Source organism: Hypomesus nipponensis, chromosome 2 (assembly GCF_054491055.1).
Source record: "Hypomesus nipponensis isolate SF chromosome 2, ASM5449105v1, whole genome shotgun sequence".
Taxonomy (NCBI): Eukaryota; Metazoa; Chordata; class Actinopteri; order Osmeriformes; family Osmeridae; genus Hypomesus; species Hypomesus nipponensis.
Genome location: NC_140362.1, coordinates 18,607,683 through 18,625,982, shown reverse-complemented (window position 1 = coordinate 18,625,982; position 18,300 = coordinate 18,607,683). Strand labels below are relative to the sequence as shown.

At 44.2% G+C, this 18,300-nt stretch overlaps 2 protein-coding genes across 2 annotated transcripts; one reads left to right on the top strand and one right to left on the bottom strand.

The window, feature by feature from the left end:
• The first annotated feature begins 558 nt into the window (after window positions 1–558).
• Window positions 559–9,299, top strand: LOC146301321 (IgGFc-binding protein-like). Its single transcript, XM_084709890.1, has 12 exons — window positions 559–607; window positions 1,293–2,510; window positions 2,736–3,076; window positions 3,216–3,789; window positions 3,904–4,499; window positions 4,989–5,559; window positions 6,227–6,822; window positions 6,941–7,508; window positions 7,600–7,796; window positions 7,882–8,020; window positions 8,276–8,604; window positions 8,696–9,299. Exons 1-12 carry the CDS (start codon window positions 559–561, stop codon window positions 8,987–8,989), a joined length of 5,472 nt encoding a protein of 1,823 aa, XP_084566016.1. The 3' UTR covers window positions 8,990–9,299.
• A 707-nt stretch (window positions 9,300–10,006) lies between these two features.
• ncam3 (neural cell adhesion molecule 3) lies at window positions 10,007–16,999 on the bottom strand. Its single transcript, XM_084670672.1, has 16 exons — window positions 16,939–16,999; window positions 16,256–16,327; window positions 15,865–16,056; window positions 15,634–15,771; window positions 15,074–15,217; window positions 14,654–14,771; window positions 14,143–14,297; window positions 13,711–13,841; window positions 13,479–13,614; window positions 13,019–13,186; window positions 12,638–12,757; window positions 11,831–11,958; window positions 11,579–11,744; window positions 11,267–11,468; window positions 10,987–11,106; window positions 10,007–10,490 (listed from the first exon to the last, which is right to left on the bottom strand). The coding sequence occupies exons 1-16, from the start codon at window positions 16,997–16,999 to the stop codon at window positions 10,451–10,453; spliced, it is 2,091 nt and encodes a 696-aa protein (XP_084526798.1). The 3' UTR covers window positions 10,007–10,450.
• Between the last annotated feature and the right edge of the window lie 1,301 nt (window positions 17,000–18,300).

Below are 18,300 nucleotides of genomic sequence, written 5' to 3'. Positions count from 1 at the left end.
AATCAATATGCACAGACGTTATGCTTACATGCAGTAATCTTGTTGAATTATTAAGATTTTGAAGGATTGGTTCTCATCTCCATATAAGAGTCTTCTCCTCTTAGTACATCTCACCTCTTCTGCAAAGAGCCTTAACAGGTATAGTATGAATACTTTTAGCCATGTTTGCATTGGATACAATACAGTTACTGTGTATGATGCATTGCCTATTCAACTGAAAGCAGCACATGGAAACTACTAAAAGCATATGAGTGTATTGCACACTACATTGGGCACTCTTGGTCTATAGTAGGTAACACATTCAGATTCAATCCTGGTTCTGAAACTTGTTAAACAGTTGTAGTGAACCTACAAGTATGTATTATAGTAAATATTTTATTTATTATTTTGTATGATTCCATGATTGTATTTTAACTATTCCGTTTTTTGATGTGTACCGTATATTGAACTCTCCTGTCTTTTGATATGTACTTTCAATTGTATTGATGTTTATTTTAAACATTATATATTACAGGGCTCAGCTTCAAAGAGAGACCTTTATCTCACAATAAATCAGACATGAAGACTATGCCTGTGCTGTTGTGTGTTGCCGTGGCACTGTTCTCAGGTAAGAACCAGTTTAAACTTCTCTAATGTTATTCCTGAAAGCAGTAACATCTTCCAAAAGACGATGAATTATGGATATGATAGCAACTGGTATTCCGTTTTTATTATGTTGATTTACTGTAATTACAAATCTTTATACATTGAAAACTTGATGATGATGATTTTGCATGTCAGAACGATTAACACAATTAGTTGTATTGTTTGACAAACAAAGTATTTTAATTTGACAGTAAGAAATCTAGATTGCATGGGTGAATTTCCTTGCTGCTTGTCAACAGCACACATTCATTTTGATTTGATTTGATCAAAATATTTAAGCGAAGATGCTTTTGCCTTAATAATATTGATAATGCAATGCTAACAAACCAAACATGGAAGAAATTTAAATTGAATTTTCAAATGGCTCAGATGGATTTACATCCTATTCACATCCTATATTTGGTATATGGTTTCATGGTTTGTTTTTCAGTGTATATATAAACGTGTATACAGTATATATATCAACATGGATTCAAGTATTTTCAAGGTTCATGTCCTTTTTTCAAAAACCTTCAAGGATTTTCACAACCTGTGGGAACTACAATAAAACTAAGCTTTCCCAAATGTAAATCTCCAAAATGTCTTTCTACCCTTCCACTTTCCTTTCTCCTTCTCTTCCATTCCCGTCTTCCTACTTCTGTCTGCAGTGACACAAGGCTGTTCTGTGGGAAAAGAGTTTATCACAGCATTCTTGACCAACCACAAAGGGGGTCATAAAAGTCTGAAGCTGCAACTGGCCATCACCTCCCAAGGGATCCCTGCTACCGTGCAGATCAGTCTAAATTCCCCCCCTTTCAGCACTACAGTAAGGCTAGGTGGGAAGGAAACCAAATGGGTGAAGCTGCCTGGAAAAGCAGAGCTCCAAAAATCTGGCCATTCCTCAAGCGTTGTCCAGGTGTCCTCAAGCGCCGATGTTTCATTGGTTGCCTTTAACACCCGCAGAAATACGGGTGACGGCTCCAAAGTACTGCCGTCCCACCAGTTGGGGGTAGAATACTGGGCTTACACCCCTGCCCATGGGACTAGTTTCATGAAGCAGCTAGCTGTAGTGAACGGACCCCTGCCTAACACAGTCACTTTTCAATCACCTACCAGTGTCCAAATCAATGGCATTGGAACTTGGAAGGCTGGCCAGAACATTAATGTGATCCTGAAGCCGTATCAGAGCTACCTGCTGCAGAGTAAATCCAGTTTGACAGGGATGCAGGTGAAGTCACAACACCCCTTGGCAGTTTTGGCAGGGCACCAGTGCTCTTGGTTCAAGGGCCCTTGCAACCATGTATATGAACAGCTCCTTCCACTTCACCTCCTGTCCACCTCCTACCTTGTCCCTGCTATGCACCCAGCTGGACCCTCCCTGGACCAGGCCCATATCCTAGCCACTGAGGATGGCACAGTGGTGAAAGTTACTCGGGGGAAGTCTGCAAGAAGTCAGAAACTCCAGGCTGGCCAGACTTTCTTTGAGCATGTCACATTTGACTCTCCTCTGTTGATCCAAAGTAACAAGAAGGTGATGGTGATGTATTACAGCAACAACAAACCATTCGACCCCTTCCTGACCTCCATCCTACCCTCCTCCCAGTTGGCCAGTGATTGGTCTGTTGACACCCTGGATGGTTTCCGCAGTACTGCAGTAATTCTATCACTGCGGGAGGGGGTTCACAGTGTGAAGATCGATGGCAAAAAGAAAAAGGGCAAGATTCAGTGGAACCCTTTCCTGCCAGATGACAAGTACATGTGGAGCATTGTCAATCTGGGTAAGAAAGAGGATCATTTCATCATCGAGGGAGACTCAATTCTGTCTGTTTACGTCTATGGAGGAAAAAAGAGCGATGGCTATGGTACTTCAGGCGTATGCTCCTCCGGTAAATTATTTGATGTTACTTTTCACTACTCCATACTCACTTCTTTGATCCTACACCTTTACAATTCCTGACACAGATGTATTCCTTTAGAGACAGGCAACACTTTTCCAGCAATATAACTGTATATATTCTTATATATGTCTGTAAACAGATATATTCTGCTAAAACTATCTAGCTGAGAAGTGTAAAGTGAACACTGTGTCACCCATCCCTGCCCACCTTTAGCTGCATCGCCTCCTACTCCTCCCCCGGATCCCTGTGACAAGATCAAATGCAGGGAGAAGGAAGAGTGCCAGAAAGGTGTATGTGTTCACATTTCCAAGGCAACTTGCCACGCAGTAGGAGACCCCCACTACCGGACCTTCGATGGGTATCGGTTCGACTTCCAGGGCACCTGCACCTACACCATGGCAACAGTTACTGATCTGACACAGGGCCTGGCCGCATTTACAGTACTGACCAAGAACAACCACAGAGGAAAGCGGACAGTGTCCTATGTCAGGACAGTAACCATAACTGTCTACAATCAGACTGTGGTCATCAGCAGTCAGAGGTCTATGGTGCAGGTGAGAGATCAAATGTTCAGAAATATGAGTTCAGACATACAATATGGCATAAAAATATGCTGTAGGTAAGTCTGTGATAAATAAAGATAAGGACTAATGTGTGGTATCATGCCCCTTGATCCCCCTCCTTCTTTCCCAGGTAAACGGAGAGCTGATCTACCTACCAATCAGCCTGGCTGGGGGGAAGCTGAACATAGTACAGAGAGGGGGCTATGCTGTCCTGACCACTGACTTTGGTCTGAAGGTCAAGTACAACTGGAACATGCATCTCTACATTACTGTTCCCAGCAGTTACTTCCGATTCCTTGGAGGTCTGTGTGGAAACTACAACGGTGATCGTGGAGATGATCGTACTAACCCTTTAAATACCGTTCTCCCCACGGTGCTTGAGTTTGCCAAGAGTTGGAAAGGTGACGATAAAGACAGATTTTGCAATGATGACTGTAAAGGGAGCTGTCCGAAATGCAGCCCCCAGCTCCAGAAAAGGTATGGGGAAAACGAGTTCTGTGGAATCCTGACCAAAACGGACGGGCCATTCGCCAGCTGCCACAAGGCCCTGGACCCTAGCATTTTCTTTGACAACTGTATCTTTGACGTGTGTATCAACAAAGGCGCTAGAATGTTCTTCTGTGACAACCTGAAACTCTATGAGGATGCCTGTCTGGCCAAGGGTGTACAGATCAGCCCCCAGTGGAGGATGAACGCTACATGCCGTAAGTTTTGGCACTTTATTCCTTCCCTCCGGTCCTGTGTCCTCAAATTGGATGGTGTCGTTTGCTACTTGCGCTCCTAATCCCAGATATACACTTTATGACTCCTCTCCCCAGCTCTGCAGTGTCCAGCCAACAGCCATTATCATGACTGTGGTTCGGCCTGCCCTGCTTCTTGCACTGATCTAGACGCCCCATCCCAGTGTAAGGAACCCTGTGTGGAGGGCTGCCAGTGCAACAGTGGCTTTGTCCTCAGTGGGGAAAGCTGCGTGCGCAGCACAAGCTGTGGCTGCCAGTACCAGGGCCGCTACTACCCAGCAGATACCACATTCTGGGTCGACGGCCAGTGTAATACAAGGTGCAGGTGTGTCTCTGGAAAGGCTCAGTGTGAATCGACCACATGTAAGAAGACAGAAGTGTGCGAGCTACGCAACGGCGTGAGAGACTGCTATCCAACATCCTTTGCTACGTGTCAAGCTTCTGGTGACCCCCACTACCGCACCTTTGATGGCCGGAGGTTTGACTTCCAGGGAACCTGCACCTACGTCCTGTCCCGTCTGGTGGGTACAGGCTCCCTGCTGACGCCATTTGAGGTTCAGGTTGAGAACGAGAACCGGGGGAGGAACAAGGCAGTGGCCTACACCAAGAAAGTGTCCATCACCATCCTCAACCATACCCTGACCTTGAGCAGCGACAATCCTGGAAAACTTATGGTAAGCTGTGGACACATTTCTACTGCATCTTGCTGTAAGCAATTATAGAAATATAAGATATAAAGATTATAGAGTTTTGTGCTTTCTGCTGTCAACCAATCCTGAGGACTTATTACAAAAGCTTAAATTGACAGTAGCTGCCAATGTGATTTCATAACAATTCTGAAATGCTTGTAACGTTGCTGCAGATGAAGCCGGTGTGAATCGGTGATACTCCTCAGGTATGTAATGGGCCACCCGCGTCAACGAATAGCTAGCTTTTCTTTGGCGTAGCTGGTAGTGGTGGCGCTTGGGAAGTCAGAGATGGCGTGTTCGACCCTCGGTGAAGGGTGGACACGGTCCGGAAAAGCCTGATGGAACTCGCAAGACCACGTCCGTTGCATACCCGTCACACAGACAGACTGACACATTCAGACAGTGAAATGCTGACCGGACTGAATGCTCTTCTATATTAGTATTATTTTCCTTTTGTTTTCTGTTTGTCTACAGATACTTGGCCAGTATGTAAACCTTCCGTTTGAGGTAGAGTCTGGCCAGTTGTCAGTGCTTCGTATTGGCTACTTTGGCGTGGTAAGGACAAGTTTTGGCCTTACTCTAAAGTTTGACTGGAGGAGCCACGTTGCTCTTACACTGCCCAGCTCATACTCGGCCCTCACCGCCGGCCTTTGTGGGAATTGGAATGGCCAACCGGGTGATGACTTCCTCAAACCGGACCGAAGTTCAGCACCCAATCCCACTACCTTTGGGTCGAGCTGGCAGGTGGGTGGAGCTGTGGGATGCTCCAATGATTGTCCAGGGGGCCAGTGTCCAAAATGTGACCCAATCCAGAGGCAGAAATATCAGTCGGGGGTGTACTGTGGCCGGATAACTGACAAGTCGGGCCCGTTTAGACAGTGTCACGCCAAGGTAGACCCCCAGGACTACCTGGAGGACTGTGTGTTTGATCTATGTGCGTACGGAGGTCATGCATCTGTCCTGTGTAGCGCCCTCACATCCTACACCACTGCCTGCCAGGATGCACAAGCCACAGTGGAGACATGGAGGTCAGACAGTCTCTGCCGTGAGTTAAACACGCTTCTAAAACTGGTTGTTCCCATTCTTGATTGTGATTATCAGGTGATAGCCTATTGGACACCTCGAAGGGCATTATCCCGCTTATTGACCATTATCATGGTCACTTACCAACGATTTTTTTTTACAAACAGTAATTTATGTTTTAAGGTGTTTCGCAATATAGATTAAAGTTTTTTTTTTTTTTTACGTTAGCTTACTCAGATATTTTTATTGTCCGCTCAGCTCATAGAACCAATACTGGCTTTCCCTTGGCTGAGCTGTTAGCCCGAAAGCTAACGTTATGCTAGCAAGATTCAAAGGGAATAACATTGTGTACGGTTGACAAACAGTAAATATAATGTTACAGTATGTTTGACAAGGAGATTTGCTAGCTAACCAGTCATGTCACTGTCCCAAAATCAATATTAAGATTTTCGACAAGGTGTCCAATATCACCTGGTGATGGACGATGCGGAGGCGTGAACCGTCCGACGCGTAGCGGAGGTGATATTGGACACTTCGTAGGGCATTATCCCTTATATTTAAGTGCTTGCGTGCGAGCATACACCCATATTGTGCTGTTACTGTATGCATAGTGAATGAAGGACTCTTTTCTTGAAACCCTCAGCGTATTTACCGTGTATGTCTTCTCTGTGTGTATTACTGTGTTTTAGCATCGTCATGCCCAGCCAACAGCCACTACGAGGTGTGTGCTCCAGGCTGTCCTGAGACTTGCAGCCAGCTAAAGGAGGATGACAGCTGCAACAACACCCCCTGTAAAGAGGGATGTATATGTGATGACGAATTCCTGCTTAGCGACAACCTGTGTGTTCCTGTGGCAGAGTGTGGCTGTGTGTACCAGGGCCAATATTATACCAGCGGCCAGGTGTTCATCCCAGGCACTGGGGGGCAGTGCAGCCCTCGCTGTGTGTGCGCTGACAATGGTGAAGTTGAATGTGACACTACCTTCACCTGTGGAGCCAATGAAGAGTGTGCGTTAAGGGATGGCCTGCTGGCCTGCGTCCCTAAAAAGATCAGCACGTGCCATGTGGGCGGAGTCAGGGAGTACAATTCGTTTGATGGGCGTGCATTCAGTGTGTACGGAGACTGTGTGTATAAGTTAGTGGAGGTGGAGCAGGATGGAGGGATGACCCCCTTCACTGTGATAGTACAGCAGCAGACCGCCGAGGGGGGAGTGACCAGGAGGGTTGAAATACAGACATCCATCTACAAGATCACCATGATTCCTGGACTGGTCTGGGAAGTAGTGGTAGGTATCCGTTTGATTCCATCCATCCGAGTCTCTCTCTCTCTCTCTGTTTATATCTGTCCTTTTAAATTACATAATACACTTTATACCAGCTAAAATGATCTTTCTCCTCTGATAGGTGAATGAAATCAGGGCCCCTCTCCCGCTGTCCTTAGGTGAAGGAAAAGTATTGGTCAATCAGAATGGAGTAAACATTGTTGTTGTAACAGACTTTGGCCTAAAGGTGACCTACGACACCGTGGGCGGGGTTATAGTGCATCTCCCCTCCACCTACAATGGCATTACTCTTGGTCTCTGTGGTAACTATAACAACCAACGTAATGACGACTTCCGGCTGCCCGACAACACTCAGGCACTCTCAGAGGGGGCGTTCACCGCTGGGTGGGTGATATCAGAGAACGGGGTCACATGTCAGACAGGATGTAACGGGTCTGTCTGTCCAGAACCTGAGCCGCAGAAAAAGCCAGAGTCAGAGAAGGCTTGTGACATTATCAGGGCAAGCCAGGGCCCTTTTGCTGCCTGCCATGCAGTAGTACCCCCACCCGGCTACTATGAGGCGTGTGTGAAAGAATTGACACTACCAGGAGGGGGACAGGAAGAATTGTGTCGACACATCCAGATTTATGCATCTCTCTGTCAGGGGGCTGGTGCCACAGTAATCAGCTGGAGAAACAACTCCTTCTGTCGTGAGTCACATTTGATATTGACAACAGAAATAATCTGACCTACTTTTACTTCTTTGTGTCACTGATATCCCTCTTTCCCTCCCCTCTCCAGCCCTACAGTGTCCGGCAAGAACACACTATGAGCTGTGTTCTGACACCTGCTCCTCCACCTGTGCCTCCCTAAGTGTCCCTGCCCGCTGCCCCCCCTGCCAGGAGGGCTGTCAGTGTGATGAAGGACGGGTGTTTGACGGGGGAGAGTGTGTTGCTATGGACACTTGTGGCTGTGTGGTGAAGGGGAGGTACTACAAGGTGACTTGACACTCGTAATGCCACAAAACGAAATAACCTACTGTCAGCTAGTATTGTTGTTAATGATGTTGCTTGTTGTTGTCAGTCCGGCCAGTCGGTGATGATGGAGGAGTGTCAAGAGGTGTGCAGCTGCAAAGCAGGGCAGTTTACCTGTCAGAACAACCAGTGTGACAAGGGGGATGAGTGTAGGGTGACGGGCGGAGTCTTGGGCTGCTACTTGAAAGGTAATAACTGTAAACCTATCCTTTACCTCGGAGGTATGTGTGAAGAGATTTGTTTTGTTATTCAGACTGTGTAAAGTTGTAAACCTGCAAACAGTACAAAAAACATACACATACTAAATAGGACCTCCTTATCAGCATATAATGTCCATAGTATATAATGCATTCTTTTCAAAAGCAGTATCGAGCAAAGAGTTCAGATGAAGTAAAACATTTTCTTACCCTTCTTACCTACGTTTCTGTATTTTGTGTGGCCAGATCCATGTGTGGACATGAAATGCAGGGAAAAGGAGCGCTGTGTGGTGGACAAGGACCAGGCGGTGTGCGAGGCTCTGTCTAAGGCTGTATGCTGGGTTGCGGGAGACCCCCACTTCTCCACCTTCGACGGGACCCTCTTCTCCTTCCAGGGAACCCGCTCCTACACCCTGGTCAACACCACAAGACGAGACTCCACCCTGACTGACTTCACCATCCTGACCAAAAACGAGCTGCGGGGAAACTCTAGAGGTTCCTACCTCCGCTCCACAACTGTGTACCTCTTAGGCCACCGTATCTCAATCCTGTCTGGCCAGAGGGGAAGTGTAGAGGTGGGCTTTGTTAACTCACTAGATCCCTGATGATTGTAAAAATGTCTATCTTGGTTTCTTTTAAAATATTTTTTTTCTCAACATTTCCCAGGTGGATGGTGTCCGCAAGTCCCTCCCAGTCATTCTTGAGTCTGGCAACATTGAGATCACATTGTCTGGCATTAGAGGAACCATCCATTCATCTGTGGGGTTAGAGGTCAGCTTTGACTGGAGCACACTTGTGATGGTCACAATATCGAGCAGTTACTATGGCAACCTCCAAGGTATCTGCGGCAACTACAACGGTGACCCCAAAGACGACTTCACAATGCCATCAGGGGTCTTGACAACCAACATCACTGAGTGGGCGGGGTCTTGGAGCGTTGATGATAAATATAAGCGTTAATTTGCCTATGATGATTAGTCTTCATGATCTAATATGTAACTCAAACATTTACGTATCCTTATCTTTTTATTATCTGCCAAGATAATACATATAATCAACAATAAATATATTTCAGCATTTTTGTGATTTGTCTCCTTTTTGTGCACCAGCCATCTGTCTGTATCGGAACTTCCATCCATTTATTGTCTGAAGGTTGATGTATGTTTTATAGGGCTGGGAAAGTTAACGCGTTAATCTCATTAATTTCAAATGTTTAATGCTTTAAAAATAGTTTTGCACTATTAACGCAAGACCACGATGGTGTCTTGTTTGAAACAATGTTAGTCAGTTTGAAACAATGTTACAATGAATACAAAAAAGTTATAAATGATTATGTAATAAATAATGAATTACCAATCCTGTTTCCGGTCAATTTTGTGTAATTCATTCAATAGTCTAATAATGATTCAACAAGCACTTAAACACTTTGTTGTATATAAAGTTGCGGCACATATTTGATGGGAATGACTATTCTGTAGTTCCCAGGAGAGACTGTTTCCAATTTACGACATGTCATTATATTTTATTTTAAAAATATATTTGTGTTAATTGATTCAATTCAATTTTTTACATATTGATAACAACCCTAGGGATTCCCAACCCTAATGTTTTAGCATTGTTTGCTTTCATTCTACATTTGCAATAGACCAATATTTACCGAAACAATCCATGAAACTGCCTATCATCACAATGATTAAGTAATTAATTTATGCCAACAGTGCTTGTCAAACATTATTACAGTGGAGGGTTTGCCAGGGTGTCCTGTCATCCTGTTCATCATTAATAGCGTCCTGTAGTCTGGGATTAGCTATTAAATATTGTAATTTCAACTATTTGTAAGAGGTGAGTCAAGAACATTTAGTTCCCTCAAATCCATTTGTTAACATAATACATTTACAATTTTTCATTTTATATAGAACATGGTGCATGTTAAAATACATGGTGGTGTATTTACAATAAATAACACCATGAACGGTTTCAAATGTCATGTTCAAATATTAAAATACATAACTGTAATGTGTATATACAATGTACAGTGTGATATATATTTCAGAATCATTACACAATCAACATATATGCGGTATAAGACTGATACTGTCCTTTAAATGAATGTTAATTTCTCTTGCTGGTAGTTGTGTGAGCAGATTCTATCGTATATGTCATGATATATAAATAAATAAATAGATTACTTTGGTCACACACTGCAACAATGGCAATGAAACAGCCTTGAAGTAATACTTGGAAAAACACAATAATTACTGAACTGAGTTTGAATAATAATACTCTGATAAGATATTTCATTTTAGAGATAAATATAATTCTGCAATTGTCCCCATTCCTCTGTCCTCTGTTGAAGTCTGCTGTTGGATCCATGCCATACAATACTGTGTATGTCCTTGGTTCTGTTTTGTTACCCGTGTCTCAGGCGTCGAGGACAGGGTCTCCACTAGAGGGCGTTTTCCTGCAGGCCAGAGGAAATTAAAGGGGTTTAAGTTAGAAAAGTTACAGGGTCTTTATCAGTTGGAACAAAAGTCTTGTACAGCCTGTAGTCAGAGTTATTTGGCTGGGTAGACATTTGTATGGTTCAACACATGTTAATTAATACAGTCTGTGAACATGCAAATAGACGCAGGAGTGACAGATATCAAAGGGAGATATGAGCCGAATGTCTCTTGAAACCCCCATGCTTTCTCTTTCACTTACCTAGACCCGTCAAGACTTTAGTGATGTGAATACATGCTAGCTATCAAAAGGGTGTTAAAAATGGCCAGCCCCCCTCCACATGATGAACACGTTCTAAAGCAGCGATTGTCATGTCTGACCACCGTGCAGAGCTTCAAGAGCAAGCAGGACAGAGTTACACCATCATTGTATTGGAGGGGTTCTGACAGCCATTTTTATGGATCACAGCCCTCATGGAAGAGAGGGGTTGTCTGTGTCCACTTGGGGTGACCTACTCGAATTTCGTGAGAGAAGCTTTGTCGCAGGTGACCTCAGCCCCGCCCTGGTTGCCGTTAACAGCCTGTTGCTTAGATACACTCCCTCTGGGGGTTTCTAGCCCATTCAACTTCAAGTCTCTGCAGTGGGAACACACACATATACCAGAGGAGACTTATAACCATGTTTTAACTCCTGCTGGTCCTAAATCATATGGCACTAATCTCAATAAGATGTGTCAAATGTCTGTTTTCACTCATTGCCACAACAAATAATTTCAGGATTTTCGTACACACGTACCCATTCGTTGTGCCATCTCCCTCCTCCAGGGTCTTCAGACCTGAAACCTTCTGACCAAACAGACGGACTGCCAGGAACATGAGCAGGCCGCAGCGATTGGTATAGCAACAGGTGGCATCCACCGCTAGCAATAGCATCAGGAATATAAACAGGACGATGCCAACAACGCCTCCTTTACCCACGCCATTTCTGGCCTTGGCAACTGGGAAGCAAAAAGAAAGAGACAGACACAGAGAATATTTATTTATCTCAAGAGAGCAATACATTTCAGGTGGTAGGAGAAGGTAAAGGTTGGGTGTGGACGATACTTACCAGCCTTCGGGGTGCTAAAGTCCAGCTTGGCTGGGAAAGAGGAGCCATTCAGGTTAGCAGCCTGCAGCTCCAGGTGAAAGTCTGAGTCGTACTGCAGGTCCTGCAGGTGCAGTGCTGTAGAGTTGGAAGGTAACTTCCTCTCTGTCCACTCCTCACCTTCCTTCACCTGCACATGACAGCACAAATTTGCTAACCGACTAACTAGCTGTTCAATAATCTCAGCCCCACATGCGCACACACGTGCAGACTGACCATTCGGTAGCGGAGAATGTACTGTGTGATGGGGGAGCCTCCATTATCCAACTGTCTGAGAGGAACAGAGAAGGAATTTCCCTCCCCTTTAGCCTCATGTGCCAACAGCAGTGGGCTATCAGGCTCACCTGGGGAGACACAGAACAACATGAGGCGGTACATATTAGGGTCAGATGAGATGGCTGAGCGGTTAGGGAGTCGGGCTATTATAATCAGAAGGATGTCGGTTCGATTCCTGACAAATGACATTGTGTCCTTGGGCAAGGCACTTCACCCTACTTGCCTTGGGGAGAATGTCCCTGTACTTACTGTAAGTCGCTCTGGATAAGAGCGTCTGCTCAATGACTACATTTAAATATTAGAGAGAAGGACAGACAGACAGACAAACACCAAACATAGACAGGTAAACAGACAAGGTTTAATCTTTACCTCCTGGTTGGGTGGATGCCAATGGAATGTGATGATTTCATCATGGTTGGGGGTGGAAAAGGATTGTGAATGGGCATCGGCGAGCAGGTGATGATGTCAAGATTGCAATGAGTGAATGAGGCAGATGAGCATGTGCAGCAAGTGAAATACAGGTGATATACAATTTAGTAAACATTTACATGGGAACATGATAAAACATAAATTCTTCTGTAAGGGAAGTGGATTAAGTTACATGTTGTGTGTGTGTGTGTGTGTGTGTGTGTGAAAGATAGATGGGTAAAGAGAGAGAGAAATTTTGAGAAATGTGTTTTTTGTGAATACTAATGATATGCGTAATGTGTGTGTGTGTGCGTGTGTGCATGTGTGCGTGATACTCACGAATGCCTTGCGTTCGAACAGTCTGTTGAGTTGAGAAGTCCCCCTGACCCAGGCGGTTACTGGGGGAAAGGCGTACAGAGTAGGAGGTGTATGGTTTCAGGGATGTGATTGCCACTGGGTCTGCACAAACGCACACACACATACACACATAAAGACTTCTGCACTTTGCACTTGTTCCGTCCAATCCCATTCAATTCTACGTGAAATATACAGTATTTATCTTCATGTTGTTCTGTCTCCAACTTCCTAATTCATCCATTTGATGTAGGTTGTTTTTGCATGGTTCTGCTACAAACCAAATATTCCCATCCGGGAGAGAACACAGAAGTGCAGAAACTGCAGCAGTATTTATTAGTATGGAATGTTTTAGATGTGTTCTACCTATGGCTGGGACAGTTGTCTCATTCCAGGGGTCCTGAGCGTTTTTCCTCCACTGTATGGTGTAGTGAGTAATTGGAGAGCCCCCATCTACCTGTGTCCTCCCAAGAGAAAATATGACCGAGGTGGGGCCTGGGTAGGCACTCACCTGGCTCGGAGGGCCAGGATGGGCTGGTAAGGAGATAGAGGAAGAAAGTTGTTAGTTGGAACCAACATTAAAAAAAAAAGTTTATTTTGAATAGTGATACAATTGGCTCTGGTGATGTTGTTCAGTCCTACGGTCTGTAGTTTCTGGTGGATGAGAAAGTAAGGAGGGGCTGGAGGGTGTGAAAGAAAAGTGGGTTGGATTGAAATGGGGCTGTGGGTGAGCATGTGGAGGGGTGAGACAGATTGAGGGTGAGGAGGAATGATATTGTTGAAATATATCGGTAAAGTCTATAAAGGAGGCATACTCCAGCCTTACTCTGAAGGCTGAATTCTTTGGAGATGTTGCTAGAAGGGCTGATGGCCATGCAGCTGTACACACCACCATTGGAGGGCACCACCTTCTCCACCACCAGTGAGCCATTCTCAACCCTCACCCTACCTTCACTGGAGTTCTGGGCACAAAGTCACACAGAATTGGTCAATAAAGGTGCGTGTGGTCATGTGTTTTGTTTTTTGAATGTGTGTGTTTTTGTATGTGTGTGTCTTACTAGAGGGTGTCCTGTGTTACTGATCCACAGCAGTGAGGGTGTGGGGTGGCCTGACACGTTACATGAGACAAACACATCCTCTCCTGGATTCACATCCACCGCCTCTTGACTCAACACTACCAGCGGGTGCTCTGAAAAAAAGTCATTTTAAGATATGTTTATAAGATGTTTCACTGCACTGTACAATGTCATATTGTAGTTGAGACCGTTATTTCACGTACAACCAAATACTGTTCGAACTACACGTTTTTGGATCCTTAATTTCGGATGTAGCTTACTTTGTATATGCACTATTTTCACGCATGCTCTCTTTAGAAACCATAAGATCTGTTTTACAGTTACATTTAGTTAATGTAGCATTTTTATGTAGCTTTTTTCCCAAATTGACATGAAACAAAGGCAAACGTAGTGAGTTTGTATTTTATTCCTGACCTGAAACATCCAGCATGATGGTTGCACTGTTTTCTCCTATCTTGTTCTTGGCCGTGCAAACGTACTCTCCATAATCCTTCCTCACAACTGGGTATAGGCTCAGCTCACTACGGTCCGAGTTGAATTGGTGCCGAGTGGTGTCGAAAGTAGCAGGCCTAAGAGGGAGGAAAGAATGGGCATAAGTACTGTATGTTGCAACATTACTCTGCTGATAAGACTAAAAGGAAGTCAGACACATACAACACCACAAAACACAAACACAGTCTCTCTACACAAATACACACGCTCATTCTTCAGAACGGTACGCCACATTAGTTCACTGCAACATCGTGGTCCACATAAACAGACACACAGTAGAAAGTGTGTGGAAAGAAAATGACCACTATCGCTATCTTCCTTTCTCTTCCACTCCATCTCCGTGGGTGGGAAATTATCTCTCCATAGCAATCACATACTCATGTGTGCACATATACATACAAACACACTCAAACATATGCACAAACACACTTACAAAGTCCAGGAAATGTTAGGTTTTGGGAGCCCGTCTACCAAACAGATAAGGGAAACGTTGGTGTCTGGTCCTGCCATTACTCTCTTCACTTCCTCGTGGATTCTCACTGTAGGGGGGGCTGTGGAAGTGCAAAGCAGGGTGTACTTTTGTGTGTTTGTGCTTGAATGTTGCAATTCAAAATTTGAGGAAAGCAAAATATGTGGGATTTGGTTCCTGTGTAGTCAGTTAAGTGAGATCACCACATGGTCTCCATCCCTCCCTTGCCCCCCTCCCCTCACTCACGCACACACACACACACACAGACACACAAACAAACAAACACTCACACACACGACTCCCCACCACCTCCTTAAAGAATGAGATCTTCACTGTCCATCACTGCCCCCTCCAGCCTCCCCCATTGCCATTCCCAGGCCTCACCATTGATAGTGATAGAGATGGCAAGTTTTTCAGATATGCTTTGCCGTCCCCTGAAGCTGCCCTCACACGTGTAGGAGCCACCATCTGTCTTCCTTATGTTTTTTATTTGGAGCGAGTTGTCACTCGTAACGCTGACACGCATACCTGGGAATGGTTGGGAGGGAATAAATTAAAAGATGAACAAGTGTTCGGCATGCCACCATCAGGCCCATTCTGTCTTTTACTGAACAGCATAAAAGGCATAAGCTGTGGAAAGCTAATACGCATGGGTATAGGCAGACACACACATACACACAGGCATGCACAAGCACACTCCAATGCACACCCAGACACATTTTCTCTGTTGTCAATGGTGGCATTCTAAGCCAGGGTTAGGGTGGGTTTGAGATGGGGTTGATGTTGCTGTGAAAGGGAAGAGATCACAGAAAGCTGGAAAAGAGGTTTACCCTGGACTCATTGCCACCTTTCCACCAATCCCAAGGCAGGCAACAAGCTGAGCTATTTCAACCAGAACATCCCAATACAATCAGAAATCTTCGCTGTGAGAGAGCCCCACTTACCATCTCGCCTCACAACCTCATCATCCCTGATCCAGTGGACTTCAACTTTAGGCTGGCCAGTCACTATGCATGGAACCACTGCATCCTGGCCCACCAGGAACTCATGGAAGAGTGGGGTGGCCCCAAATGATGGGCGCTCTATAGGGATTAAATACAGTAGTGAGAGTGTGTATGGGTCTGTGCATGTATAGTACATACTGCACATGATTGTTTGTCTGTGCCCTGACTTACCATAGACAAAGATTGGGAGAGAAGTTCTGCTTACAAGTCCGCTATCAGGTGTGCACTCGCACGTGTAACGTCCAGAATCACCCATCTTCGCCTTTCTGATGAACAACTTGCTGCTGGTCTCATCCACCTTTTCCACCTCCTCATCCACTTCGTTGTCATCTTTATACCAGGTGATGTCCCCCTCCACATTTGCTAACCCACGTAAGGTGTGTGGGGGAGAGGTGTGTGTTTGTGTGTGTTTGTGAAGGGGTGATGGACAGAGATATTAGAGAATACAGAAATCTTTCAGTTAGACAGTCATCGGAAGAGAACATTGTACTTGTTTCAAACTCCTATTTGCTTTCATTAAACTGATTCATTTAATCTGTAGATGATAGAATAGTGTACCAACCTTTACAGAGCAACATGTGGTCTTCTCCCAACTTCACCTCAGTTGTACTTGTGATGATCTCTACCTTAGCCTCTGAGGAGGAGAGAGAGGGAAAGCAGGAGAAGGAAAGGGAAGAACGGAGAGGGAGAAGGAGATGGAGGAGAGGACGATGAGGAGCAATGAAAAAAATAACTTCATACACATTAACGAGACACTATGGAAATAATATTGGCATTCACACTTAAGTCTTGAGGACAGCGAGAACAAACTTGGAAGAGCCAAGAAGACAGATGTATGTGTGCTATGTTAGTGTTGATTTTCTATTGTTCAGATCATTTGTGACATTCAGTGAAACGACTGTAGAAGGGGGGGGGGAGTGTGATTATTATTAATTGAAAATGATTAATACATTCATTAATCACAATTAAAGTAAATTACATTATACTTTTAGATATAGAGAAAAACTTACCGTTTTCTCCTATCTGCTCTGATTTGTAACGATAGTCTATTTTACATTTCATTGAGAACGCATTTCCATTGTTATGGCAGAGATTACTGGTTGAAATTAATTGCCTATCCAATCATAAAAGCTGGCCCGTAAACCTAAATTAGGCTACGTAACAAATTAATTAACACAATATTAGCAGTAATAACTCAACCTGCCATGGTAGCCTAGTAAAAAAAATAATATATATAATCCTTACCTGTTAATCCCAAAGCGAGAATCAACATCCCTAATCTCAAAATGAGAACGCTTTGAGCCATCTCTACTTCTATATCACCGATTTGAACAAACGGGCACCTGCTGTGCGCATGTAGTTCAACAATGTCAGGGACATGTTCTCTGTGGTTTTATAGGGCAAGAGATGTGAACGAATGAGACAGACAGGAACCCATAATCGTCCTCATCGCTTGCATCCTCCCCCCTCCCCTCCGTCCAACACTCAAAATCCCGGGTATGACCGTGAAGGATGAATAGGCTACTCGAAAGTATCCTTCCCTCTTAGGCGCCACCGCAGCCCCGCCCTCGTTACTCAATTACCGGATGAAAGGAGTTCCGCAAGCCTCCTGAGCCCAGATGAACAATGCAATTTTCCCCCTCTTTAGTTTAAAGAGCTTATTAAATACATTGTGGTAAATCATTTTTATTTGACAAAGTTTCTGATGACCACCGAATAACGTAATTAATTTAAGAACTAAGAACTGTTAAGGAATGCGTTCTATTGTAGCCTACATTTTTATGTGTATTATAAAAGGCTACACGATAGATTGTGTTATAACCGGTTTTTTGGGTCTACATTTGAGGGTTGGAAGGATGATATTTTATTCCGTGAATATGATGATGATTTGTGTAAAGATTTAGCCTATTCCATTCTGCTTTTTCTTTTTCTTCGTATTGTATATAAAATACTGTTGGCATTGTGAAGTTACATAAAGTGTTTTGTCTAGGTACATTGAAAATAATGATTAATAACAATATTGACATTAATGTTTATATTAATACAATGAATATGATTAAGAGTGCCAGTTGTTCATTGTCATAGAATATGAGGACACATGTCTAATAGTTAGAAATGTAATTAATCAAACCCTGTCTTCTGAAAAAGAGAGCCTGAGATAGCTTGCTCTGTTACAATCCCCTCCGACATCCTCAGGACAATGACCATTGTGCTTTGCACGACACAAGTCATGCTGGAACAGATTCTGTAGATTTATAGTTGTTTATTTCTTGGAGTGGTAAATGAATTAATTTTAGCTAATTGATATCATCTTTTTCACATAGACCCATCCAAAATGAAAGCCACACACACAAAGGTGACACAACAGGTGTCTGCTTGTCTGGATTTCTGAAAGATTTTACATGGACTGTTACAAGGGGATTGCATCTCTTCTGAAATGCTTCTCAGTTTAATGTCTGTCCAGATTTGTTTATGATAAATTCCGGATGTTTGTTTTCCCATGATGTGAGGGTTGCCACCCCATCCCATACAGGCTTCCACAGACCATACAGACATCCTATAGGAAACAGGCTGGCCTCTGTAGCTGACTGCCCATTGAGACTGACA